The sequence below is a fragment of the Neopelma chrysocephalum genome, unplaced genomic scaffold (assembly GCF_003984885.1).
Source record: "Neopelma chrysocephalum unplaced genomic scaffold, ASM398488v2 Primary Assembly neopelma1_71, whole genome shotgun sequence".
NCBI lineage: Eukaryota > Metazoa > Chordata > Aves > Passeriformes > Pipridae > Neopelma > Neopelma chrysocephalum.
Window position 1 is genome coordinate 1,495,589 of NW_020897731.1, and position 26,851 is coordinate 1,522,439.

At 41.8% G+C, this 26,851-nt stretch overlaps 1 protein-coding gene across 1 annotated transcript; it reads right to left on the minus strand.

The window, feature by feature from the left end:
- Positions 1-10,429: 10,429 nt before the first annotated feature.
- GPR78 (G protein-coupled receptor 78) lies at positions 10,430-18,286 on the minus strand. Its single transcript, XM_027686653.1, has 3 exons — positions 17,027-18,286; positions 16,373-16,486; positions 10,430-12,464 (listed from the first exon to the last, which is right to left on the minus strand). The coding sequence occupies exons 1-3, from the start codon at positions 17,692-17,694 to the stop codon at positions 12,227-12,229; spliced, it is 1,020 nt and encodes a 339-aa protein (XP_027542454.1). The 5' UTR covers positions 17,695-18,286; the 3' UTR covers positions 10,430-12,226.
- Positions 18,287-26,851: the final 8,565 nt, after the last annotated feature.

A 26,851-nucleotide genomic window follows, 5' to 3' on the forward strand; every position in this document is an offset into this window, starting at 1 on the left:
ACCAAGGGCTGAGTGGGTGGATTTATTTCCCTCACTATTAATATTACTGTCACAGATATTTATTTCCTTCCTGGTTAAATATAATAAATGTTAAAAAAATGCAGCTCTTAAAAATATTTAAATAATTTAAATTCAATACAAGTACTGTTAGTGATAATTAAATTCTGTTTTCATCTTCTCACTTGTCACAGACTAACTAAGACAATGACCCACAAAATTAGTTCCTTATACTACTTCCAGGTGATTCACTGAACTGATCCTATCATAATGCAGAAGAATGCAATTAAAACAGGAGAAGGCCTTACCATCCCCAAAAGATTCAACTGAATATATGCCTTTCTTTTAGCCTACCCTTCATGTGGTCTCTGTGCTTGTTTGAGTTAATCAGTAAGAAATGAAGCCACTCAAAAAGTTTCCTTTGATGACAGGAGAAAATGACATCTAGTTAAAATTCAAACATGATCAAAGGCACAAGTGATACAAAAAACCTGGAAGGGAACCTGGCACCAGATGGTAGAATGAGACCACAAAGGGACAACAGTAATAAATATGATTCTATATCCAGGAGAACATGTGCAAAATAACATGCACTGATCACTAAACCCTGCAATAAGCACACAATATTATTTAAATTTAATCATTAAAAAGATAGAGCTGACATAAGGACTTTGTTATCCTCTCAAAGGCTGCCTCTTATTATTCCCACATGTAAAGCAGCAAAGCAGGATTACTGCTGAGGGCTTACTGGTAATACATTTTGTGGGTTTAGTTCAAGATGAGGCTCAAAGGTGACTCTGCCATAAAGCAAGAAAAATAATACAAATAAGTCGGTGAATCATAGAACTGAATATATAACAGCTACAAGGAAAAATGTGTGCTCAAAAAAGATCTGTGCTGAGAACTAAAGGTCTTTCTTTTCTTCTGATCACAGATGGAGTATTAAAAATTAATGTAAGTTCTACCAGAAAAGAACTTGACAGTCCTATTTTTGAGACTCATTTCACTTTGTCTCTTCTCCCTGTCTCACAGAACATTAATGCCAAAACATTCAAAAGAAGTTCTCTAGGGCTTGCTTTTCACATTCGCAGAGGTGCTGGGAAGCATTTTGAAAAAGTGACTTGGAGTCCTTTAGTTTGCAGATACCCAATGGGGGAAACACTCAACAGACCCTGGTGCTTTGCAGGCAGATCCTTGGCATTTTCCAAAGGAAAATTAGGCCCTCCAAGGCTGACACTCCCCAGAAAACTGGGAGTCAGCTCAGATAGCAAGAACCAGTAGCCATTTCAGATAATACTAGCATGACAGCTCTGAGGAGTTTAACTTCATTTTCAGAAATAAACTTAAGAGTCAAATCAAGACCCAGACCTCACTTAAAACAAGGAGAAACAGGCTGTTAAAGTAGTTAAAATAAAATACTTTTAAAGGTATTTAGGCACTTTAAAATTACATACCAGTATACTGAGAGTCTACATCACACTAAATATCTGGGCCATGATAATATTTAAGTGTCTTAATATTTGTTTTCTATGTCGAGGTTCCAACTCTTTAGACTGACACAGTCTATAAAAATAAAGTCTTTCAAAAGATAAGGAATTTTAGTTCAAATTATATTTTCTTCTTTTATTCAAATAATTTACAAAACATCTATCAGTGTATCAGAGTATCAGTGGAAACTAGAGAGACCAAATACAAAACAATTGTAGGGACCATCTTTCCCCGACAATCCTTGGAAGACAACATCTGTAGCCTGTGATATTCAAGCATGCTCCACTCATGATGTTCAGACTAAAGATGTGCTGAATTGCCCACAAAGGATAATCACCATAGCTACCATAGTTAGATAGCAAAGGTGGAGAGGCTAGGTTGGAGGTTGTCCTTGGGATCATGCAGGATCCCATATAGCCAGCATTTTCAGCAGCACAATACCCAGCCCTACAGAGGCACCACAAACAGCCTGCCTGCCCTACAGAGACCAAGCTGACCTCAGAGTTGTTCTCCCAGCTTTACCAGTGCCTACAAGGGTGCAACTCATGCCACACCCATATGCAGCATCCTGTCTCCCTTATTTGTAAGAAAGTGATTAGTTTATAGACATGGATATCTATTTCAAATGTAAGTTGTACAAAATACTGTTTGGGGAGGTGTCAGAGACTGAAATGGTTAATGGCTTAAACAAAGTATTTTGTTCACTGTAGCAAACTGCAAAGAAACAGCAAAGAACCCAGCAAAACCCACCCCTCCCTGAATATGCCTCCTAATTTGGGCTGCAAAAGGACCTTGAGACAAGATAAGGGAGATATTACCTGAAGCTACAATCTGGATTTTCAGATAAGGGAAGAGGCTAATAAGAGGCAAAACCCCAGAGGGATCAAGACCATCACTTTGACAGGACTTTGACCACCACTTCAACCAACAGACATTGGAGCTGCAACTACCAAGTTTCATCACTGGATCCAGTAGGTGGTAATAACATATATATTTCTACTTTTATCCCTTCTTTCTCTTTCTTTTCCTTATACATTTTCCTAAGTGTTACTTTTATGCTTTTATATTACTATATTATTATAGATAATAACAACCAAAATGGCTACACACCTGTTTTCCTTTGAAACCAGAATGTTCTAAAATAAACCCTACTTATATATATTTACAAACACCAATCATTCAGTGTTCTTTCACTCTAATCTACCCCAAGGGATCTATTAACAAGAACCTGGGCTACCCTTGTTTTTTGTGGTGGTCGTAACAGGAGGGCAGGGTGGTGGTGATGTGTGACACTGACTCAGGGTTTGCTAGAGAACTGTAGAGTCCTGTACAGCACTGCTATTGTGCCATCCTTCAGTCATGCTATAGTTCTGCATCCAATGACATTAGAAACATGAGTGTTTCCATGTCAGGAAAAGCATTAACAAATTGGAAGGGATTTGCAGAGAGGTAACAAATAGGATGGAGGTTTAAGAATTGACTCATCATGAGAAATAATTTGAGCTGCTGAATATGGTTTTTTTCTTGGCCAAATAATGACTAATTTGATATTCAGGCATCTGAAAAAATAAGTTGTATAGGACAGGCCAAGGCACAGTTATGACTCAAGAGAAGAAGCACAGGGCAGCAGGGAGAGTAAAAGAAAGGCTATAGGGTCCTAATTATTAGCCACAGGCTAAAGTATGGGAACAACACCAGTCGTGGGCTGAACTTGGAAACAGCTCCTTCAATCAGTCAAATCCTCCTCCCTCTCCTCCCTGCTTTTCTAAAAAGCCAGCATTCTGGACTAAAACCTCTGCCAGTGTAAAGTAATCCAGTGCTATTGATATAATGATGTTGCCCTGGTTAGAGAGCTGATATAGGACTGCTAAGTTTTGAACAGATATGAGACATGTCTTATCATCCACTTACCAAACTGAACTCTACGGGAGAAGTTTCTTCAGCCTACAAGAGTTTAGGACAAGAATCTTAGCAGCTCCAAGACTGTCATCGGTCATTCTAGTCATACTATTCACAACCTGAGCTACAGTGACACTGAGACTGCTGTGACAACTGGGAATTTGTACTTTTCTAACTTCCCTCAACTTTTCATATCAGTGACTTATCCTCTACTCCTTTACTATCATTAGGGAAAAAAAAGAACCAGTGTCTTATCAAAACTTTACTTGTCAAAATTTTGATTTGTAAGAACCTTCCTTTAAACTACTGTTAAGCAGGACAAGTTTGCAGAACAGATATCCAGAGAAATTCCAGAATTTTTCCATTTTCCTGCAGATTATTGTGCTAGACACAGCTCTCAATAACTCCTTCTTTCTCCTTGAAGTAAACTACATTGTACCAGAAGGCAAGTCCAACCTCCATCTTTCCTCTGTGAGGAAGCCAGGATGTCAAATCAAGCCATTTACACACTCCACCTTATGTTGGTCCTCTTCAGCTTCCAGTTGCCAAGCAACAGGCACCCCCACAACTTATCAAATCAATGCCATGGCAGTAGGGGAAATGACAAGGCTAAGGTCCAGAGATCCATTTATCTGTTTTTTTGAAGGTTCGTATCGTGTGCAACTGAAAACAAAAGGTGGCTGACACTCAAGGGCTGAACCTGAGAGCATCAGCATTCGATGTAGAGGCTTTGAGTTGCCAGGGCAATTACAGACATTTGGCCATTGCAGAATGAGCCCAGAGAAACCCACTATGCATCCACAAGGGGTAGGTTGCATTTCATCCAATCTTCTCTTCAGGAGGTTTATTAAGACAGTAGGTGGGAGGTTTTATTGAAGCTCCAACAGTAAGAATTTTATTTTTATGAGGAATTCATGCTGAATACCTTGATTCAGCCATAAATGGTTATCTGGTAATTTTATCTGAAAGCGAGAATGTGACAGTAGTCATATTATTACTCCCTATGTGCCACTGATTGCAGAGATTGGTAGGCAGTAATCCCAAGGGACAAAGAAGGTTCAGTAAGATTCTTGGTTTGATTCCTTTACCTGCTTTCATTGTTGAGCACAAAAAGTTGAGGGGCACAGCTTTCTTCCTGGTTTATTTAATTTGCATTTTGTAATCCTGCTCAGCTGCACAAAATTAAAAACTGAAAAGGTTGTCTGTGGAAAACTGATTAAAAACAACAAAGAAATCCCACAGGAAACCAAAACCACGGGGGGGAGGGGAGGAAGAAAAAGGGAGAATACCATCACAGTAGCACAAGGGAATGCACCAGGGAAAGAAGGGGTCTGAATAGCCTGCCTTTCAGGTGACATGAGAAATCAGAGGGCAGGTAGAAACTTTGCAAGGTTATGAAGGTGGAGGAAGTGTGGGAATTGACTGAGCTTCCAGCAGTTGCAAAGGGAGAACAGGTTAGCAGAGATGCAAAGAGCTAATGCTGTTCATGTCTCTGTTCAGCTCTAAGGCCAGAGATTAAAATAATTGAGTAGCAGGGAATTTATGAATAATAAGAATAAACTAGGGTTTTAAGAAGGAAGGAACATACCCTGGGTTTGAATCACTTTTCAGAACCACTGTCACAGTGCTCCTCTAGGTCTAGAAGAAACGACCTTACAAAAGCCAAATTCAGTTGGCTGGAGTGATTGCAGATGCTCAGCAAGCCACAGGTATCCGTCAGAGGGAGGACAGCAGGAGTATGAACAGAGGCTCAAGAAAAAAGGGCTCAGAGGTGTAAGCGGCTGTAAAAGGACCAGAATTCAGGCTCCTCTACAGCCACATCATCTCCATTTGCAGTCTGCTTGATATCTTTGTTGTCATTTGAAGAAAAACCTACAACTTAGTTCACATTTCCATTCAGTGCCATTAGTGTGGTTTGCTAGGATATACAAGAATCCAACTTCTCCTTTTTTTTTTTTTTTTTTTGTTTAATTCAGTGAGTAGACTTCTTAACCGAGCTGGTTAAAACATTCAAAACAGCTTTTCAAAACATTCCTGTAAATTCAAACTTGGACTCTACTGATGAAAACCTTCAAGTAAAATCTTGGCTTACCTCCACCTGAAGTCGGTGAAGTTAGGATCTTTCCCTGCACATATTTTCTGCTTCACTTATGTCTCTGCCCACAAAATAAGTGGGATGTAATACATAGATGGGATATAAGCAGCCCTCTGAAGAAGAGCAAAGGCACCATCCATCCTTTGTGATAAGTGCCCTACCCACTGAACTTCACTATCATGTACATGGAGTCTGCTCTCTCTCATACACAGCATCTCAAATTTCTACTTAACTTCCAGTCTGGCCAAGGAGAAGAGAGATCCCAGTGTGAGCTCTCACACCCAGAGAAGACCACTAGCTCCATCTAGAAAAGTGCAAAAAAGTGTCTGTCACTCCTTTTTTTCATGGTGCTGGCATGGCAAGCTCCTCAGGATGGGAAGAGGAACATTCTATTCTTATCTTTCTCCCAAAAATTCAGCTCCACTGTCAACTCTGAGGTATCCCTAACCATCATGAGAAGTACCTTTATAAATGCCTGAGAAACTGAGCAAAAGATCAACAGACAGATTTAGGATGACAGTATTTGTCTTCCATTCCTAAGTATCTCCTAAACCATGTTTCATGCAATTTGATCCTTTCCTGGCTGTGTGTGATCTTTCATCTGTCTGTGACTCAGGTCTTCTGAGAATAGCAGTTCTAGTATTTCTCTGGCTTTTGGCAAGGTAGTAAGAGTAAAAGGATAATGAAGTATTCAGACTACTGTATGAGAAGCCCAAAAGATATTTTAAATGCCTAAAACAGGCTTCATTAAAAATTATAACAATAAGTGTTTGATTAACTGAAAAGCCAGATTTCAAGCTGAAAGCCAGTGTGGAGCTATTCATCTGAAAGTAGTGATCAGCAGTCTTTTGTAAAATAAAGGTCATTTATCACCAATCAACATTTTGTTTTCCCATGACAAAGGACAAATACGAAAAAGAAGACCTAAAACATGTTTAAATATTCTCACAAAGGTGCACACACAAACCACACAAATCCAATCTCCAGTCCCATGCCATGGACCAAGGGCACTGAACAACTTACTGGGTTTCAGAAAACAGTCTGAAAATGTGCATCAGGACTGACAGCTGCAAGCAAGGAGAACAGAATGCTGGATATATAAAAACAGGAATTATAAAAGTGAAAAGAAGGTGGTAATGAGTCTGCCACTTACGGTCAGGCTTCATTGAAATACAAGTTGAGTGCGAGGCCTTTGGTTAAAAAAAAAATCAAATTGAGAAAGTGAGTTAAGAATAACTAGTCTAGTGTTAAGCAAGATGAGCCTTCTTAGAAAGCATTTGAAGATTTTAATCCATTTAGCATAGGAAAGGAAACTGCATATGGCACACCCAAACAACAGGATGCTGAAATGTATGAAACATGCACAATAAATAACTTAGGTTATGCCCCAAAGGAGATGTTTTGGAGGTTTTTCTGGTATCTTTACAACAACTTGCACTCTTGTGATAACGGATACTGAAATGAAGATGTTTCAGTCATGGTTTATAACATTTTAAGGCATCTAGTTATAAAGTTGCGTCAGGGGACTGGAATGATCTGTAGTTCTCAACACTCAAAAATACCTTTAACCATATGGACCCTATGACATCTAACATACCTGCTTTGCAATATGTTTCATTTGCATAGAGAATGTATGAGAAGCCTGGCTGGGAGCAGCTCACGCATTGCTCACTTGCAGAAAAGAGCAGAAGCACCAAGTTTGCATCACGCACCCTCGCGTCCTGGCAAGGAATATCTGACATTAAAGGGAGAAGAACCAGGGATATGCAGAACTGGGATCAGTATTTGGCCTGTTTCACATTCATAAGCCACAGGGAAAAGCAGCTCCAGCTCAGAGAAGGAGCTGGCTGCATATACTGTGCCAGGTGACATTTTGCTCCCCCAAGATCCTGGCACTGAAAGATATTCATATATTTACAACCTTTCTTAAGGTCATCTCTGCTGTGCCTCCAGCTGAGCCATTAAATATTAATTGGACTACTTTCCAAAAATAAAAAGCAGAACCTCTAATTTACTTGTGTAATTTACACCTCCCACAAACCAGGTGTCCTCCTGAACCAGACCGAACAAGCCATTTGCTCTTCACAATCCTGAAATATGCTATGTGCTTTTGAGACAGACACACAGTTGCTTGTTCATTCTGTGTGCACAAGTCCATGTTATTATTTGGGGGGAAAAAACCACCTTAAATGAAACAGAAAATATGCCCTCCAGGTGATGCAGTCAAACCTTCCCACTCACACTACATAGTTCTCTTCAGTTTGGACTTCGGGCTTGATTTTTTTTTTCAAAGTATTTTACTTAGATGAGTTTGAATGTGTTGTCACAGGTCATTTTGTTCAACAAGGTTTAAGGTTGCTAGATTTCTCAAAGAGCTCAAATTTTAACCCACAATTGTAAAGAGTATGATCACTTTCTGGTCATATACAAGCACTTGCATTAAAGAACTTTTGTATTCTCGCATGGAATCATAGAATAATTTGAGTTGAGTTGAAAAAGACCTTTGAGTTCATAGACTCCAACTGTAAATTTACATAACTATGTAATGAGCCTAACATTGTAATTAGCTCTGAAATTTAAGTGCAATACCAGCATCACTCATGTTAAGACAAGGTAAATATGTATTCAGTAATCACTGAGCCACACAGAGTATTTGCAGAAGTTTATTAGGTGCTGATTTACACTGATGAATAACATGCCTGCTCTTCAGTGAGGCTAAGGAATCTCTGGAGTGAAAACTCACAGAATTTGAGGTCCTCATTGCTCAGCTGCCATCTAAGCTCAGAGACACTAAAGTCCTCAATATCACATTACCCAAGAAAGCTAGTTTTGTTTTTCCACTTGTAGTGAAACACATCCATCCTGTCAGGGTTTAGCAGGCTGGATGCCAGCTCAGAACTAAACCTTCTGGGAATCTGTAGCCTAAGAAATACTTCAGCTTTATTGCCTCAGAAATTTAGTCTGTCAGTCTCAGAGCTTAACTGCAATATAGGTGCTAGGCAAAAAAAAAAAAAGTTTCTATTTTCTTTTGGAAGAGGTTACTTTGTCATAAGAGAACAACAGAGCATTCACACAGGAAATGGGGCAGACAGACTCACTCTCTTTCTCTGAAAAGGGAGATTCAAAAGGCATCCTGGATCTTGCCTGAAAATATCCAAATCATCAGACTTGGAAACATTTTGGTGAAGGTGTGTTAAGAAAGAGAATATGTCTCCTCAGTTGCATAGGCTAATTAAAGGTTTGTTGTGCTGCAGAGTTTATACCCTGACTGCCATTAGGTGGAGGATAACGCCCAGGGAAGGTGCAGTTCTCAACTCCAGTCTCTGCCAACAAAATACAAGTTCAGAGAAGAGGAGAGGACTTTGCCAATTTGAATTGCAACCAAGAGCTGAAAAACCACACCCCAGGAGCTTTTTTTGGGTCCTACTCCTCTGAGGAAATGATGCTTCTTTTGCACACTCTTTTAACAACTTGCCATCATTTTCCCTAAGCAGTCACAGGTGGGTGACAGCAACTTCTTCTGGGGAAATCCTAATATCAGGCAGTTCCTGCTGACCCCCATGGCGTTTCCACCTCCACAACACACCTGCCAAGTATTTACCAGTCTCTTGTCTCTTAGAAAAAGCCACTCCATTGGGGAGAAAATCCAGATGAAGTTTCCTAGAGCATTACCTTTGAGTTGGCAAGTGTGTCAATGGCAAGAGGCCATTTTGTATATCACACTCCAGCTTTGTTGGAAATCTGATCCAAACTAAACCCTACAGTCAGGACTGCGTATCCCCTGTTTTATCTAAAATGTCAAAATGTCAGTAAGAGGGAATCCACAACCTCTGGTGAATGCTCCCATCATGTAAGATACACGTAGCACTAAATCCTTTGATACTTCTTGCAGCATTCCAAAGAAAAGGGGGCAAAGTGTGGTTTCCCCCTATCTCCTCCTATCCCTGAATAACCCAGAGCATGGTGAATGAAGCACCAAGCTGAGTTTTGCCTATATCAAGAAGCCAGGGGAATGAAAGCGAGACCTCTCACTGAATGTTTCCCACTTAGTTAGAAAAGTAGAGGAAGCCCTTCTGGGCTGGTGGTGAGAAGAAGAGAGAAAGGAAAAATTCACCTGCACACTGAGGTGAGCAGAGGGAGATGCCTTTTGGTAATGCTACACAAGGCAGTAAAACTTCATTGAAAATCAGCGCTGAGAGCACCACAGCTCTTCTTGCCCTTCCTTAGTTTCTGGTCTGCAGCACAGTGTAGACCTCACCTTCCTAATTCTCTGTGAAAATGAAATCTAAAAGATGCTCTGCATCACTCAGTGCAGGCTCAAATCTTTTTTCTTTTTTTTTTTTCCCCATCTGGACCTGAGCACCTCCAGAAATATTCAATGCTTTGTGAGACCAAGTGGTATTGTAAAGTGTACACCCTCAACTGGCATAAATAAGCTTCATTAATTAACTTAATAACAGATGTAGCAGTTTAGCTGTGTTCTGCTTTATACCTTTCAAATTCAGCTTATAGTTTAACAGCTTTAGAAATTTGTTACTGTAATAGCTTTAGAGTTGGGTTTTTTTCTCCTCTACCATTTTCTTTAATAATAAAGTTTTATTTAATTTGTATGTCTTGCGGGTAACAATTTAATACACCTAACTATATGTAACATATTCCTTTCTCAAAGTGAGGACCATTTTGTTTAGGAAACCAAGGCTAAGCTAACAATTGTAGGTATCATTAAGCTCATGTTTATTCATGGATAGCTGCCGTAGTCTATTAAAACTCTTTGGCACAAAACTGACTAAAAAATTAGTGAAAATTTAGCATCCCTCCCACTCCCAACAGAGTGATGTTGCAGCTGAAATGGAAGACTGAAGCATCAGGTTCTTCTAGCAGCAAGGCAGAGGGGGAGGAATGGGGAGACAGACAGGAAGTAAGGAAAACTGGAAAGATTCCACAGACAGCTCTTTCTTTCTGAAATACTGTATTTACACAAAATTGAAGAGAGTACAAATACTTTACTAAGAAGACAAAACCATTATAGTACATTCAATTTAAACACAGGCAAAACTATAGATGCAAAGCACAGAGGCCTAAGGTACTTGCATGGGGGAAAAAAAAAAAAGCGCATCATAAAGGCCCCAGAGATTACAAGCAGGAGGTAAGAGAACATTGTATCTGTTACACAGCATCACCTTTCTTTTGACTTCGGTGGGACTGAACAAGACACTCTCCATCCTCATTGTAGATGGTGGGGAAAACCCTCTCAATGTGCTGATGGCTCAACACAGATTTTACAAAACGATTAGGCATGTACTTAATTTTCAGCATGGAAATAGAGCTGTTAACTTCAAAGGAAATTATATTTGTGCCTAATCACATGCTTATATTCTTAGTTTGACCAGAAGTAGCCTTCTCAATGCTTCACAGGTTCACGTCCATTGTTACATAAAAATAAGAGCTCTCGACCATCTTCTTTCTTTTCATTTTTCTTAAAATATACTTTAGAATTGCTTTAATTTTCCCCTTAGGTACTCAATTAGAAAATAGTAGCTTATTGAATGCCATAGAACTTTTAAATTTTAATAAATGTCTTATATAATCAAAGGAATATTGTTCAAAAATAATTGCCACATTTTTCCAAAGCCTGTTTAGATTTAAAAAGGAAAAAAAAAAGAGAAAAATACATATAATAACAAAGCAGCTTTATACTTCCGGGCATTTGGCAGCAGGTCTGTTATAATATCTCTTACACATCTCTTGTTATCAATTAAAATCACCAGATTAATTGATCATTATTAAAGAAAAGGTTGTACAATATTATTACAATTCACCATGTATAGCCAATGCGTGAAATATTTTACACATTATATATCCCTTAAAAAGAATTAATGTATTTTAGCCTTTTATTTGAAAACAGATAGCTTCTGACATAATATATCTTAAACACAGTGGTATCTGTCACTTCTACTGTCTAACTGATTTTTTTTTTCTGAATAAAAGCTTGTTTGAATAGGACTACTATCTCAGTGATGGAACTACAGTGCTATTTAACTAAATTCCATATATGTCATCATTACTGTTGCTGCAATTATTGTAATCACATACCACTGAAGTGCTAAATATTAGTAACTCAGATATGTGGACTTTGGTTATGCTTGATAGAATACTGGAATATCAAATATATGTACCACTTCCTAAAGGCTATGTTACAATCATGATGCCTAGTAATAAATAATAATAACAACAATTTCAGATTCAAAGTGCTGACTCACTTGAGGCACCAATACAATAAATCAATCAATTAAAAGACTCATTTTTAATGTTTAAAACTAACAGAGCAGATCCTGGATTGCCAAGTTATATGTGCAGCACAGAAGACTCTGAACCTCTCCTTCCAATCCGGGGATTCCTGTGGTCCCAGAAACACTGGAATATCTCGTCTGATGTGGAACGCTCCAACACATACCAAGTCTTCGGACATGAAACATTAAAAGCTCTCTAAGCTTCTCTAAAGCCTCAAAATGCTCTCTTAAGACCCCTCAAGCCAACTCCATTCAACCAGGGACAAGGCTTTGCCGTGTATTGTGCTTGGCTGCAGACCAGGGAGGAGCCTTTCATGAAAGTCCACATGAAATGTATCACATTATGCAGCTTTCACACCCTGGAGACACTGTCAGCACTGTCAGCATGAGAGGGAAAAGGCAGCTTTCCAGCAGCAGCAAACACCAGTCTCACTCGAAGGGGAATGCTTTCATGTTGTTAGTTTGTTCTGTGCAAGCAGTAATCGTTTTCAGTGTCGAGAGAACTGTTGTACCCCGATGAAGGATACAGGTCCCTCTTAAGCATCCTGTTGACGATGTTGATCAGAACTTTTTTGTACTGTTGACGCAAAAGTGAGTAAACAAATGGATCTGATGCAGCCTTACTGTAGGTGAGGCACTTGCTTATAATTCCCCAGTAGTAATTTATGGTAACAAAAGGAAGGAGCTCTATCAACCTGTTAAACATTAAAGAGAAATGGAAACACTTAAGTGCTAATATTCACACCGAGCCCACTGCTCAACTCATGCTTCATGAAACATTCAAGTAACACTTATTTTGTTACAGTACACAGTTCCTGCAGGAGAAGAGTCCTGTACTTAGTCCTTGCTTTCAAAAAAGACAAAGAGACCTTTTGCAAAGCCACTGGGAGACAAAAAGAATTTCCTCTATGGAAAGAGAGAAAAACTGATTTTTCAATGGTAATGCTTCTCTGCATCGGAGAGAAAAAAGTGCTGCAGTTTATTGCTCACTTTCTGAATTTGTGCTGGTAAGTGGTCAAAATTTTGGTGGCATAATTGACTACCTCTCTTCTATGGCAAGCTTGAGGTAGACACATATGAGTCATGGCATCCAGACTCACTGAACTCAGTTGCCTAAGTAGAGCTGTCTAGCGGCACTTGAAACATTTGGGTATAATCCCATTGGCATCAGGCTGCTGCTCCTGGAAGCTGTGAGTCTGTGGCATATGTGCCAGGCTAGGTAAAGGATTTGGATACTATACAGCATTTCAAATGACATCAGAAACCTGGTCTAGATCACTGAATCCATCCCCTCAGACACAGACAAGTGAACCTTCATTACACCACAGTGGTGTATTATCACAGATGCAAAGAGGATTCATGTCAGACCACTGTAGTATGAAGAACAACCTGGTAGTATCTCAGAGAGCTTTGAGTGGCATCTGCAATCCCACAGTATGCTTAGGAGCACACCTGCATCTACTTACTCATGAAAGGTTTTGTGTGCACTAAGCTGACCGTGAGTTTGGCCAAAGAAAACACGGAGACAACACTTTTATCATCATTATATGACCAGTCAGCTGCCTCCAGACCTGTGTCTCCCTGTCTGTGCTTCACGGATGATTAGTGGCCTCAGCACCTCAGCTGTGAGGGATGTATTAATCATGGGGGGAGAAACTGCAACTAAGTTAAACAATTTTTCCACAGAAGTGAGAACAATCCTTCAGACTGTTCCAGCAAATGTCTCGCCCAGCTCATCAGTAGTGGGCAAGCTCTCCAGAAAGGTGGAAAGAACAGGGTGAGAAGATTTATTTTCTGTACATCTTTTGTATAACCTTTTGCAGGAGCAAGAATATACTGCTTTGCTCTATTCATTCCTGAAGAAATGAAAATGTACAGTGAGATAAAATAGCCCTTTTCTGTACCCTAAAACATCACTGTTTGAAGATGTCAGATCAGAAGCTTTCTCAAGGCTTGAAGAACCTTCTGTCCTCTTTCCAAAGAGCAGAGTTCCCAACTTGCAGGGTGTTGATTCTTTTAAGCTGTTCCAATCCCTCCTCTTAGAAAAGCTGACTTGCAGCCACTAGGACTGAACATTGCAACAAGTGACAGGAAAACTTCTTATTTCTATAAGTAAAAGTAAAATCATTCCTATGACAAGAGAATTAAAAAAAACAGATGACTTCTGTCTGAAGCTGCTTGGAAAAATTTCCAGTGAATTCAAAACAGATAAAACAGGAAGACACAAATTGTGAGAAATAAATGCACCACAAATTACACTTGCTACTGATTGCTTTGATTTATCTCATCCTGCATACTATCCGAATACAAGAAATATACAATTGGTATTTACACAACTGATGTTTTTATAAATACACTAAATAAGAACAGTAAGGTATCTTTCAGTCATGAAAACAGATGTATTACTATGTGTTCCAAATAATGCATTATGGTTCCAAACTTAATTGCACTGAAGCCAATGGACAAAAAATTACACAGATTTTAATAAGATAAAGGGTCTGGCCAAAACAATTCAGACTTAGAAATACCCATGTGAATGCATCTTAGTATCATTTTCTTGTTTTCAGTGCTATTACAAAAGAAATGAAATTCATCTGTCGGCTTTTAGTGAACAGACGAATATATTGCTAATGATCCTAATCTCATTCAAATTTCTGAAATGAGGAGCAAACACTGAGCTCACAGCACAACCTGAGTCACCAGGCCAAGAGCAAGAAAACAGGGATAATGTCTTTTACATTGCCTCCCCAGAGACTGCTTCAGTGCCACCCCCCTGAAAACCAGAATGGGAGAAGAATGGGAAAACAGGCATGGCAGCAAGTCCTCTGGCCTCACCTCCATCACCACCTTTTATGTAGTGCTGTCTTGGTACCGTCTTGTCTTTGGGACAAAGAGCTTTTCAGGATGCCCTCCCCAAAACCTCCCCATTTTGCTGTCATTGAACCAGCTCAGTCCTTGTGACTGAGACAGAAGCTGTACCCTGACACACATGTCCATAAACCAGCCCTCAGCCTTCTCTGTAGTGACTCAGGATGTATCAGTTTGTCGCACACAGAAAATGCACCATCTCACGTTTGCCAAATGCAAGGTCTGAAGAAGGAAGTAACTTTTATTTTAGAAGTTTATGAGAAATATCTCCACCCTGAAAAATGTGGCTGTGCTTGGAATTTGCTGAGCTTGGTAATGTTTAGATGGAAAGAAGATGGCAAAATCCACTTTACTCAATGTAATTACATCCTCATTATGGCAAAAGTGAATAGAAAATGACTCAAAATGTACTGTACAGTGATCAATTAGCCTTTTAACTCTGTGATGTAATGTTAAGATTTGTAATAAACCTTCCAACTGTAGAAAAAAGACATGGTTATTCAGGAGATTAGTCAGGAATCCCTTTCAACATGTAAATGGGGACTGAAGTAAATGTCACTCTTAAAGATTAAAAAACATTGTCTGTTTTGTGCACTGGCCTTAATCTATCCCCCACTCATGTAAGAAAAGGGCAGTGACAATGGCCATAAAAGGCCTAGATGTATGTGATGTGTAAGGTCAGAGCACTAAAGCTGGCCAATTTCTGTGAGCTGGTGTAACTGCAGACACAGGCAGTCTGGTAGCAACCTTAAGGAAGCCCTCACTAGGGGGTTTTGCAGACTAATGCACCTTCCTTGACAGAAGTCATTCCTCTTCAAGGCTGTCTTGAACACACTGTGAAGTAGAAAATATTTTTTAAAAATCACCCATGAAAGACATAGCCCATTTTAGTTCAGAGATGGAAAGCTAAATCTGAGGTGCTGCGATTCAATATAATTACATTGGCTTCCAGATCACTGGTTTATGCAAAATTTAAAAATAATAAACATACATTGTATAAAGACTATACAAGTACAATAATGACAACAGTGCATAAGCAATTAAAAAGGTGCAAACCACCAGGATGGATGCTTATAATTCTGTGCAGTTGAGAAGCATGGTGTTTCCTAGACATTTTAAAAGTCTAATTATTGGTTTTCCTGAGACATAACTTTTACACCTCATCACAAGGCTGTGCTGCACCATTAGCAATATATTTACAGACATCAGTGTTTCCAGACAGAAAGCTTATCTGACAAATTATCAGCCTGGGCAAATTTAAATTATATCACCTCAGCTTCCAATAGCAGCAAGCTTGGCCTTATGCCTTTAAAAAAACAAAAAAAGACTTAAGCTAATCAGGAAAGTCTGTCTGCTTTCCTTTCTGTTTCTCGGGTTGTGCTAATAAGGAAGGGTGGCGAGTCTTTTAAACTGCTTTTATCTCTCATTGGCATGTAATTAATTCCTGGTACTTGTCCTAAAAGCCTCTTGCTCTTGGCAGAGGCGCCCAGACCTGGCTGCAACGAGAGCCAGAGGCTGGCTGAGCTGCGCCCCAGGGCTGGGGGCGCGAACAGGAGCGGTGTGTCAGAGTGGGTGTTTGCGTGTATGTGTTTGGTGTGCTCTGCCCTCAGAACCGGCCCCGGGTGTCCGTTCTGGTGTCTGGCGCCCCAAAATTAGCTGTAGGTCCCCCGGGCACCTTCGCATCACAGGGCGTCCCCTTCCCGCAAAGTCCCTCACCCCAACAGGGGATACTAACCTGGTGATAATGTAAGGACCAAAACAGATCACGAACGACCCTATAAAAATACTGATTTTCTTGGTAGCCCGCTGCCTCCTCCGTTTCTGCTCGTTCAGACAGCGCTGCTTCACACTGCGAAGGGAAAAGAGCAGTAAGGGAGTTAAGGCAAGGGAGGAGGCGCAACGTGAACCCAAGGGAGACGGAAAGGACTCTCTTTTGGCCCAAAAGCCCCTGCGCCCGGGAAGGGAAGGGGAGGGAAGGGGAAGGCAGTCCCGGGGAGAGGGCGGCAGCCCCTGTTTGGAGGAAGGGCAGTCCCTGAGGGGACGAGGGCAGCCCCACAGGGGAGAGCAGAGCAGATCCCCGGGAGAGATGAGGGCAGCCCCGGCCCCGCCGAGCCTCGGGACGATCGCACTCACCATAGCAGTGAGCTTCTCTTGAGAGAAGCTCAGCCAAGTGGGAGCACCCGGCGAGCCGGATTAGCATTTAAACAGAGAAGGTTACAAATGCACAAGCCACCGTTCCTGACACTAAGCAGCATCTGAAACTAGAGGCAGGAGCGCTCGCCATGTGGCCGGGGCAGGCAGGAAGTGCTGGGGAGGCAGGACATTCTCTCCGCCCGGGGTACCTACCGCGAGTGCCCAGGGGCTGTGAATCCGAACACGCACGCATTACCTGGGGTGGATATCCACCAGCAAAACCAGAGTCTGCATGGTAATAATGTCTATCCGCTTGCAGTGGAACCGGGCAACTTTTAACACCTTTAAATAGGTGAAACACAAAATCACCAGAGACAGCATGAAACTGGTGGAGTGAAAGACAATGGTGAACACCGTAAACCTTCTTCGCTCCGACTCTTCCTTCAGGTGTAGGGTGCAAGAGGCATAAACGCTGTTGTAATCTACCCATGAGTAAAACAAGGATACCAAGGGGAACGTGAGGGAGTGGAGCCACGAGTAGCCCATCAGTATCACAGCGTCTTTATACCGCATCTTGCTGGTGTAGCTTAAGGGGAACACCACGGCAATCCATTTGTCGATGCTGAGCGCTGCCATGCTCAGCATCGTGTTGGAAGTCAGGAAAGTTTCCAGGAAACCCACCGCTTTGCAGACACAGCCCCCGAGGGGTTGCTGGTTCCTCAGGATGCCCAGTAGCGTAAAAGGCATGTTCAGGACGGTGAGGAGCAGGTTGCAGAAGGATAAGTTCACCAGGAAAACCCCGGCGACCTGCTTGCGGATCTCTGTACTGTAGACGAAGCATAGCAGCACCAGGAGGTTGGAGAGCAGAGAGACAACCAGCACCAGCACGAGGAGCAGCGCCAGCAGCACGCCTGCCAAGTCCATCTCTCAGCGGGTCCCCTGGAGCGGGCGAGGGCAGGAGGAAGGGGGCACCCGCGCCGGCACCGCAGCTTCGCCTGCCGCTGCCGCCCAACGCGGCCGCCCGCGCATGGTGCCGGCGGCGGGGCAGGGGCCGGGGGGCAGCGCCGGGGGCCGCGGGGCGCAGGGAGACGAGCAGGGGGCGGGCAGCGGGGTCCAAGGTGCAGAGAGAGGGGCGAGGGGAGCGGGGCAGAGGGGAGAGGACCCCAGGGGGAGCGGGATTCTCTGACAGCAGAGTCAGGCAGCAGGGGAGCAGGGGCCGGGAGGAGCGGGGCGGGAGCCGAGGGTAGAGGGGCACCGGGGTGCGCAGCGGCTGGGTCAGGAGGTAGATGGAAGGTGGAGGTACCCGAGAATCGGAGCAGGAACGATTCTTGGGGGGTCCAGGGCGCCCGGGGGCCGGAGCCCAGGGAGCCGGGGCCGGGGGGAGCGGGGTAGGAGCCGAGGCGGGATCCGGCGCCGCGGCGATCGCCGTGCGCTGTCCGCGGTGCTGGAGCGGCGATGCCCCGACGGCCGCGCCGCCCGGGCTTCAGGCCGCGGTCCGCGGGCTCCCCTGCGCCGGAGCCCCCTCCATGCCCCGCCGCGGCTCCGCTCCGCCGTGCGCTCGGCCTCCGCAGGCACTGAGCATCTTCCCCCGCTGCCCAGCCCCTCAAATACTCCAGCCGCGGAGCCTCCCGCAGCGACTCATGCGCAGACGAGCGGCTGCGAGGCAGAGGCTCATCCAGGGATCGCGGCGTCGGGCTGATCCACTCCCAGATCACAGGCGAGAGCGGCAGGGAGCCCAACTTTTTTGGCTACTGTGCAGCTCAGGGAGGATCAGACCTGGAGAGGAGCTAGTAGTAGTTTGATCCCTGCACTGTGCTCAGGCACCCCCTGAGCGCACCAGCTGATTCCGGTGCTCCTGGAACCTGTACAAAAGTTGGTGTCTGTGCCTCTTGGCAGGCTTGCCCCCCTCCATCTGAGGGATTGCTTGCCCTTTTCCCCCTTCAGCAGATTGCCCTCTGGGTATTCACACTGTCACCCCATTGGCCAGCAGTGAGGGATGTTGCTTGGCCGGAGACTCCACTTTGACTGCCTGGACGCACCAGCTGGCAGAACGAGTGCCCACATTTGGGTAGTGCTGCACATTCTGTGGAAAACTAAAGCCTCTCTCTTTGCCATTTTCCATTCACACTGTTAACACGATACTGCAATGGTAGGAAAGGTTCTTTCTGTTATCACATTGTGGCGAAAACTGTAAAGACAGACATGAAAGAGGGCAGAAATTCACTCTCTGCAGCAGCCAGAAATGTGGTTCATAGGGCTATTTCCCAAAGATGCCATAAATCTTTCTCTTAGATTTAAAATAAATAAATAAATAAATAAATAAAAAGAGAGAGAGAGAAAACAGAGGGAGTAAGTTTTTATGCATCAAAACACTGATACAGGAAAAAGCTGCCACGTCTAATCACTGTCACATTTTACAGCTGATCGCCAGAACTGACATGAAGAAAAAGGAGAAGAAAAGGTAGCTTTCCTACTATCCAAAATTACTATTAATATCCTAAGGAAATTCTGTATTGTATATATTGTCCCTACAATGTAGCCTTGTCACGCAAGTGTGACCATTGTGTGGATAACTGTACATAAAACTGCTTGAAAGAGCCTGAAGGCAATGTTGGTTTTGTTGTTTTTTGGTTGTGTTTTTTTTTCCCCAACAGCAGTTATAAGCTTTGGATCAGGCTCTAATTAAAAAGCTTGCTGTGGTAAATTATATGTCTTAAGGAAAGAGCAAAGCCACAAGACATGAGATGTGTTCTTTGGAAGAGAACCAGTACTGTATTATTCCTCGTGATGGAAAGAAGATGAGCATTTTCTTTGATCAGAAAGATGTCATTTCAAAAGTTAAAAAAGTGCAGATACATTTGACAATGATTACATTTGACGAACAAAGATCCGATATATATCTATGTAAGCATTTGAGGAAAAAAATCTATAAAAGCATGACAGTACTAGTTCTCCAAGAGTTCAATTGTTGCATTTCTATCATCAGAGAGCCAACACTGTTTGGGAAGGGTTGGGAAGAAATGAACCATTGTGGGATAACCTGGTTATATCATTACAGAGCAAAGGTTCTGCAATTACTCCCTCTCTGACAACAGCCATTCTTACAGTTCCAACTCGTCATAACCCATATATGACCTACCTTTCATTTAATAGTATCACAAGGTTATGGAGCTTTTATGTTAGTCATCTGGGATTAGAGGCTGTCTGTGTAGTGATGTCAGGTGGGGTAGATGCTATTTTGTATCATCACAGGGACAACCTAGATGTGCTGTTCTCTTACTGTGATAGTTACTCGAGAAGCTGTTTACTGTTGGATCCAGACAGAAGGCAACTTCTGTCTCTTTCTCTCTTCTACACATACATGCACAATTCCTTTCATACAGCCTTTTCAAATGAAGAATGATTTGTTTCTAAAAACTAAAGGAGAAAGAATACATGAACATAAGACAAGAAAACAAAAAGTTGGCAGAGTCAAGAAAAAAAAGATTCTGCTTTTTCACACGTACGTTGAGTTTTATGGTCCATTGCAACAATATTCTGGGCTTAAAAAACCCAGTAGGGATGACATTGGTAGATTTCCCCTTTTATATTCTGTAGAGCTTTGTCAAGGTGATAAGTTAAGCATACACATGATTTCCTGTGGGATGTCAGTCCTCTGTTGACCCTTTCCCATTTACAGGCAGCAACCTGTAGCATAGTAACAATACCAGACACCTTTCAGTCTGATGTTCAAATGCCCACTTACAGCTTTTGAGGTTGAAAACAGTCACCTGTGATAGACCAGAAGGCTTGAACTTGTCATGGTGGGTTTGCAAAAGTGGTTACTGGCACCACAGCCCCTGAAAACACATATATTCCTGTTACCTTTTTGCATATAAGCTGACGTATGTAAATGCTCACAATATGCAAATGTTTACAGCACTCATACTAAGCACACACATTTTCTCAATCAAAATCTTACAGTATTTACTGTCATATTCAAGGATCCTGTCTTGACTGAAACTGGTGACTGTGGAGACTGCTGCAATAAAATTTAGAAAAGGAAAAAAATAGATGTTCTTGTCATTAATTATGCTTTAATAGACATAGGCTATTTAGTTAACACAGATTAGGTAAGTACTTGAGACTTTTTTTCTAATAGCCACATCATTCATTAAATCTACACATTCATCTGTTCTAAATATTGACCACAACTTATTGGATTTAATGGTTAATGGACTGTATTCATTGCAAAGGAATAGAGGAGATTCAAATTCCTTTTTAGTTTCACTCCAGGAGAGATGTGTCATGGAAATTTCAACGTAGATCACAACTGAGCATAATTCAGTTCTAATCAATGTATTCTACAATGGCTAGGAACACATTTAATTTGGTTCTAACTTTAAGAAAGCACCATGAAAGAAGGAGATCTCAAACAAATTATATCAATTAATTTGCAAGTACAGAGAAAAGCAACCCTTTTCCCCAGATTCTCTTATGACAGGTGAAGAGAGGGAAATTAAATTATATTAACCAATATGGGGGAAATGGAATGACTCATGAAAGTGATGTTAGGAAGAAAGCTTTTCACTTCTAGGCCACTTGCTAAAAAGTGACCCATTTCAAAAGTGAGTAAGACTGATTAATACTCATGAGATTTTTCAGTACATTCTGTAAACAGCTCTGCTACTCATAGTTCCTGAGAAGCACAGAGAAATATCCTCTCTCTACCACAATGGCAACAGGTGTGCTGTTACTGTCGCATTAGTTTTAGCTTATGGAGCTTTAGTGAAGACAGTGTCCTTCAGTTCTTCAAGTCTCATCAGCAACTTATTTTTTTATTATTTGTTCCCTCTTTCTTCTCAGAGACTTATTTTATTAGGATTTGGACTATAGGGTCTTTGAGCAAGCAGGGTTTATTTGGCAGACTAACACAGATTTTGTTCTTCCTGGAACAATAAGACAAATAACAAGTAGGTGGTAGTAGTATTGTGACAACCAACAGGTTGTTAGGCTCTAAAGAAAAGATGCAAAGCCACACTCATCAGTATAACACAATTCTACAAGACTGTTCCTGTGGCAAAAGTCTAGTAGGCACATTTACTACCTATGGAATAACTTTGTCCTTTCTTCCTAAAATGGAGTAAAGACAAACTCCACATGTGTAGTCCACACATTCCTTCAGTAGAACTCTACTTTGCAGGGAAAAAAATGAAGCAGTAAAAAGTATGTGTGTCTGTCATAACTACCTGGGAAGTTAGAAGAGCAAAAGAAATAAGAAGCTCAACCACGCCACAGTTCTGCAGACTAAAATTGCTTCAAAATTGCCTAAATACTGTAATGGGGAGTCTCAAAGTTCAACAGATAATCTTGCAGTTGTGTCAAATTTGGACACTTGCAAAAATCTTTTGATTTATGTTTGTGTTTATGCAAACTAGACATATTCCTACAGCCTACAAAAATTGATCTCAAAATAATTCCAGAAGATATTTTGTTTTGGAAGATGGAGGGCAACAGAGCTGGTGAAGGGTCTGCAGCACAACTCTTATGGGGAGTGGCTGAGGGAGCTGGGGCTGTTTAGCCTGGAGAAAAGGAAACTCATGAGAAACCTTACCACTCTCTACAGCTACCTGAAGGGAAGTTGTAGACAGGTGGGGGTCAATGTCTCCTCCCAGGGAACAAGTGACAGGATGAGAGGAAATGAAATGGCCTCAAGTTGCACCAGGTGAGATTTAGATTGGATATTAGGAAAAATTTCTTCCTTGAAAGGATTGTCAAGAATTGAAATGAACTGCCCATAGAAATGGTTGTCATCATCCCTGGAGGTATTTACAAAACCTTTAAATGTCTTTTAAATGTAATGTGGCACTTAGGAACATGGCTTAGTGGGGACTTGGCAGTCCTGGGTTAGCAGTTGGACTTGATGATCTTAAGGGACATTTCCAACCTAAATGATTCTATGATTCCTTTCTTGATGTTCTTAATGGAAATGGAAGCACAAATATTGGAAGATGACAGGGAAAAACCCAAAATATTCACAGAACTCAAACCAGTTTTAGTTGACATACAGTTCTAAAAATGTATATGTATGGCTACATGTCAATGCTTCTTCTTTCTCTCACCGGTTTGTTTTCTCTTCTTCCTCTTTAACAACATAAGCAAGTAGAACCAGAATTCTAAATTGCAGAATTTGGCTTTGGAATACAGCTGGCTGGATTTTCTTTTTTTTTTTTTCTTTTCTTTTTTTTTCCTTGAGTACAATGCAAAAATATGCTATTCTACCTAGCAGCCAAATATATTGATTTCAATGAAGTTTGTATCAGGAGGTAAACAACACTAACTAGCTTTTACACCCAACAGCTTTACAACTACAATGCAGGCTGAAATACTTATGGTGGAATACTGTTCCCTCAAGCATATAGCACGGGCATTTGAATCCTATTGTCCAAAATACCCAAACTGTATCAGTTCTTTCCACAGACTAATTTTACAACAGAGTTACTCCTGATTTAGTTAAATATTCAGGACTTGGGCTATAACCAGAATTTTACATTTTACAAAGGTACAATTCTTCTGGAGCTCCAGAAAAAAAGATAAAATGGCAAGTAGAATCCTATTGAATCTCATTGTAAGAGCACATATAGTCTCCTTCCATTTTCATCTGTTTTTGTCCACTTTTTAAATATTTGATATATCAATATATTTCTAATATGACAGGAATAAAGATTAGAGTGCATTTTATTGGTATTTTTCAGTAGCTCACAAACACAGTCGTTCTTACTAGCAGTGCTGTACTACACCAGATTGTTATAAAACTTATCAAAGCTGCAGGCATGGGGATGAAATTCCCAGGAGTCTTTTACTGGCATTTTCAACAAATGTGACAATGTTTAGCACTTCCAAGGGCCAGCAAACATTAAAGGGCATTTTTCAGAAACTGCTGAGGCAATTTAGTTACTGTTGCAGGGAAGTTCCAGGAGCCAACATATGAAAAAAACAGCATGTGTTCTTCTGCTGTACTGTAGAAATTCTCCTTTTCCTGCCTCAGAATCTCTCCCCACATCTTATAGAGACAGTTTGATTCTGCTTTCCCTGAGTCAGTGTAAATCCAAGATAAGTCCCTTAAAGCCACTGGGAAAACCAACGCAGTGGAAATGAAAGCAATCAAATATAAAGCTGTAGAAACAGTATGAAGCTTCTACAATGAGGCCATTTTGATTATAGTTATTTACTATAGAGAGCACTCTCAGCAAGCACATCAAGAAAAAATTAACCCCACTGTGTGCAGGGGAAGGGCTGATCTGACAGGGACTAGTGCTGAGCTGCTCAGGGACAGAGATGCACAGAGCCCTTTGGATGGTTGCAGAGGAAGGAGAGTATGCACACAGAGGAGAGCTCTGTCCTAAGCTGTTTGCTCAGGAGCAGTTTAAGCAGATGCTGAATCAAAGGAGCAGAGAGAGCTGGGCTTGTGGGATGGACAGGTCACCTTGGTTTGAACTCAAACATGAAATTTCTCTGGCATTATGACATAGCGCCTCTCAGCTCTGCAAATCCCCTCCTATGGGATAGACATAACTTATCTGCCCATGGACATGCAGCAGACCAGCCCCCATAACTCAGGGCAACAGCTCTGTGTTGTACAGAGTTCACCCTACCCCCACCCTTTAACCTTCACATGTTAATCTTTCTGTGGCAGGATCTTGCTTCAGCAATAGTTTGCCTTTCCCTAAGCTCTTGCTGCAGAGCGCTTTCTTCACACCCTCACTAACAGGTACAGCTTCTATCAGTGGAGGTAATCAACTGGCACCATCTGGTTTGAGGAGTAAATAGCCAAGATATTTTCTATAGCAATTCTGTAATATCTAGGCACTGTCCTCCCATCACACCCATCCCTTTATCCTGCCTACCCACCCATCCACCCACCCCCACATCCATCCACAGGAACATGTTTTTGCAGAAAATACTCTGGCTCAGAGGCAACTTTACTCTAAGAAATGGAATTGGCAGGTAATAAATAGGCCTGCGCTATGCTGCTTTCACAGAAACACTCTGGGGCTGAGGCTTTTAAATGTGAACACAGGTTATTATGAGTGCACAGCTATCTCAGAGCCTCTATTATCACACACCTTTCACCGTGTGTTTCACTGACTATTAAAAAGACCCAACACCAAAAAGGCCTCCTTTCAGTAGGGTGAAGAAAGAAAATCAAGAAACTGCCAGGACAAAATTGACACTGTATAATGCAAACTCTGAGCACTGGCATAGCAGGGGTTCCCACAGTAAGCGAGTTGCTTAGGAACAATAATAACACATAGCCCCTCTGATTACGCAGGAAGAGGGATTCAGTCTCCCACCAGAAGCATAGAAGTGAAGAATTTCACACACCTCCTTGGGTCTCACTCTCATCCTTACTTGGGATGGGCTTTCATCTGGAGAATATGGGAGGAGTTGCTCCCCAGTCCTGCCAGGAACCCCCCCACACAAACAAATGCTATCAAAGTCAGTACATTAAGGTCTTCGGAAACTCACGGGAATGGAGAACCAAAGCACAGGTGGAAATAGCCATTGCTCCTACACCTCCTACAACTACCTTTGCCCACCTGTGTAGATTGCAGGAAGGGTTCTCCTACCCAAAACAGTGTGCTGGAGTAACCTTGCCCTCACATTTTCTGTGTCTGTGGCGACACTTGGGCTGGACTTTCACTTGTTTGCCACACAGACCTTTTCCATGCTGCTTCCTCAAACCTGGGTCCCATAGTATGATGACCATGTAGATCTTCCACAGATAGAGAGATGAGAAATGCCATGTGCTCCTTCCCTCCACAAGGCCTCTGGGAGATCATCTACAGCTGAAGCTCTCTGTTGTACCTCGCTATACACAGTCCTCAGAAGTACTATAGAACTATTCACAGAAGTACCACACCCTGTGAGCCCAGTGCAGATCAATTTTCCTCAGAACACTTTTTCCTCCTTATGTTGATGAGGTCCCTGAGTTCTGTAACCTCTGCAATCTCTTTGGAGATGTGTTATAAATTAACAATTTATTCTGAATTCTGAATTATTATTTTTTTGGTAATTATGTTCATTTTTGTGCTTCTTAAGGTCATTTAGAGTTTTGTCTCTTTCGTGGATAACTGTTTTCATTAACATAGCAGTAGTCTTGGAAACAGCTAAGCAGAGCTTTGTGCCCATCATCTAGCTTCATGCAATGAGTTAAGCAAGTAAAAATACTCTGTTCTGTTCTCATACGCTGAGTTGTTCTGGGCAACTGGTGTGTAGAGCTGCCGTGAGCTCTCCCTGCCACTCCAATACACACTCAGCTTCTGGTATTTTTGACACAGCAGCTCCAAAAAAAAAAAAAAAAAAGAAAAAAATAATCTGAAAAATGCCTTTATTCCCCACAAAAAATGTTCCAGGAGTCGGAAAAGCTCCCTTACTAGTTGAGCTAATTCAGTTACAAGCCTAAAATAGAAAAAGTTTGGGTTTAATTCCTTAATCTGCCAGAGTAATCTGGGATAAAAAATCTGCCTTATTTTAATCCAAACAGGTTGTGAGCATGCAGAGGCCAGTAACTAAATGCCTGTGTAACAGAAGGGAGTCTTTTCTTGTCTGTGGTTTAGTGAAGCATTTGGAAAGCTTTCATTTTGTTCCGACATTGAAGAAAAACAAATATAACGTCTTGAAATGTCTCACAAAGTTGTACCCTTGTTACTCTGCACTTTTTTATCCATCTTTACCCCAACTCCCACTCCTCCCACTTACTAGCAGGATTTGGTATGTCCCATCCCATATTTGCATCATCAAATCTGTGTGCAGGAGAGATTAAAAATCTCTGTCTTTTAGTCTTTACCTATGAAGTGCCACCCTTGCAGGGGCCCCTATGCATTACCCCAGCAGAAACAACAAATAATTACACTTCTCAGAGCTATTCAAGCAACATGCAAAATGTGCAAATTCATTAAAGCTCATCCTCTGTGGGCATGAAGTGTTGTCATCTTTGGTCATATGCCTGATCACTCAAGGTCAGTGATGTGAAGGAGGTACCATACCAGGTGAGGAATGTGCCAGGTCAGGGGATGCAGCTTTTGCTCAGAGCTGTATG

What these genes read in the sequence shown, in the direction of transcription:
- GPR78 (XM_027686653.1), bottom strand. Translation starts at nt 17,694, where the DNA reads ATGGACTTGGCAGGCGTGCTGCTGGCGCTGCTCCTCGTGCTGGTGCTG. An exon ending in CTGGTGGATATCCACCCCAG is followed by an intron (nt 16,487 to 17,026) that starts GTAATGCGTGCG and finishes TTCCCTTCGCAG; the next exon opens with TGTGAAGCAGCGCTGTCTGA. An exon ending in GGTCCTTACATTATCACCAG is followed by an intron (nt 12,465 to 16,372) that starts GTTAGTATCCCC and finishes AATGTTTAACAG; the next exon opens with GTTGATAGAGCTCCTTCCTT.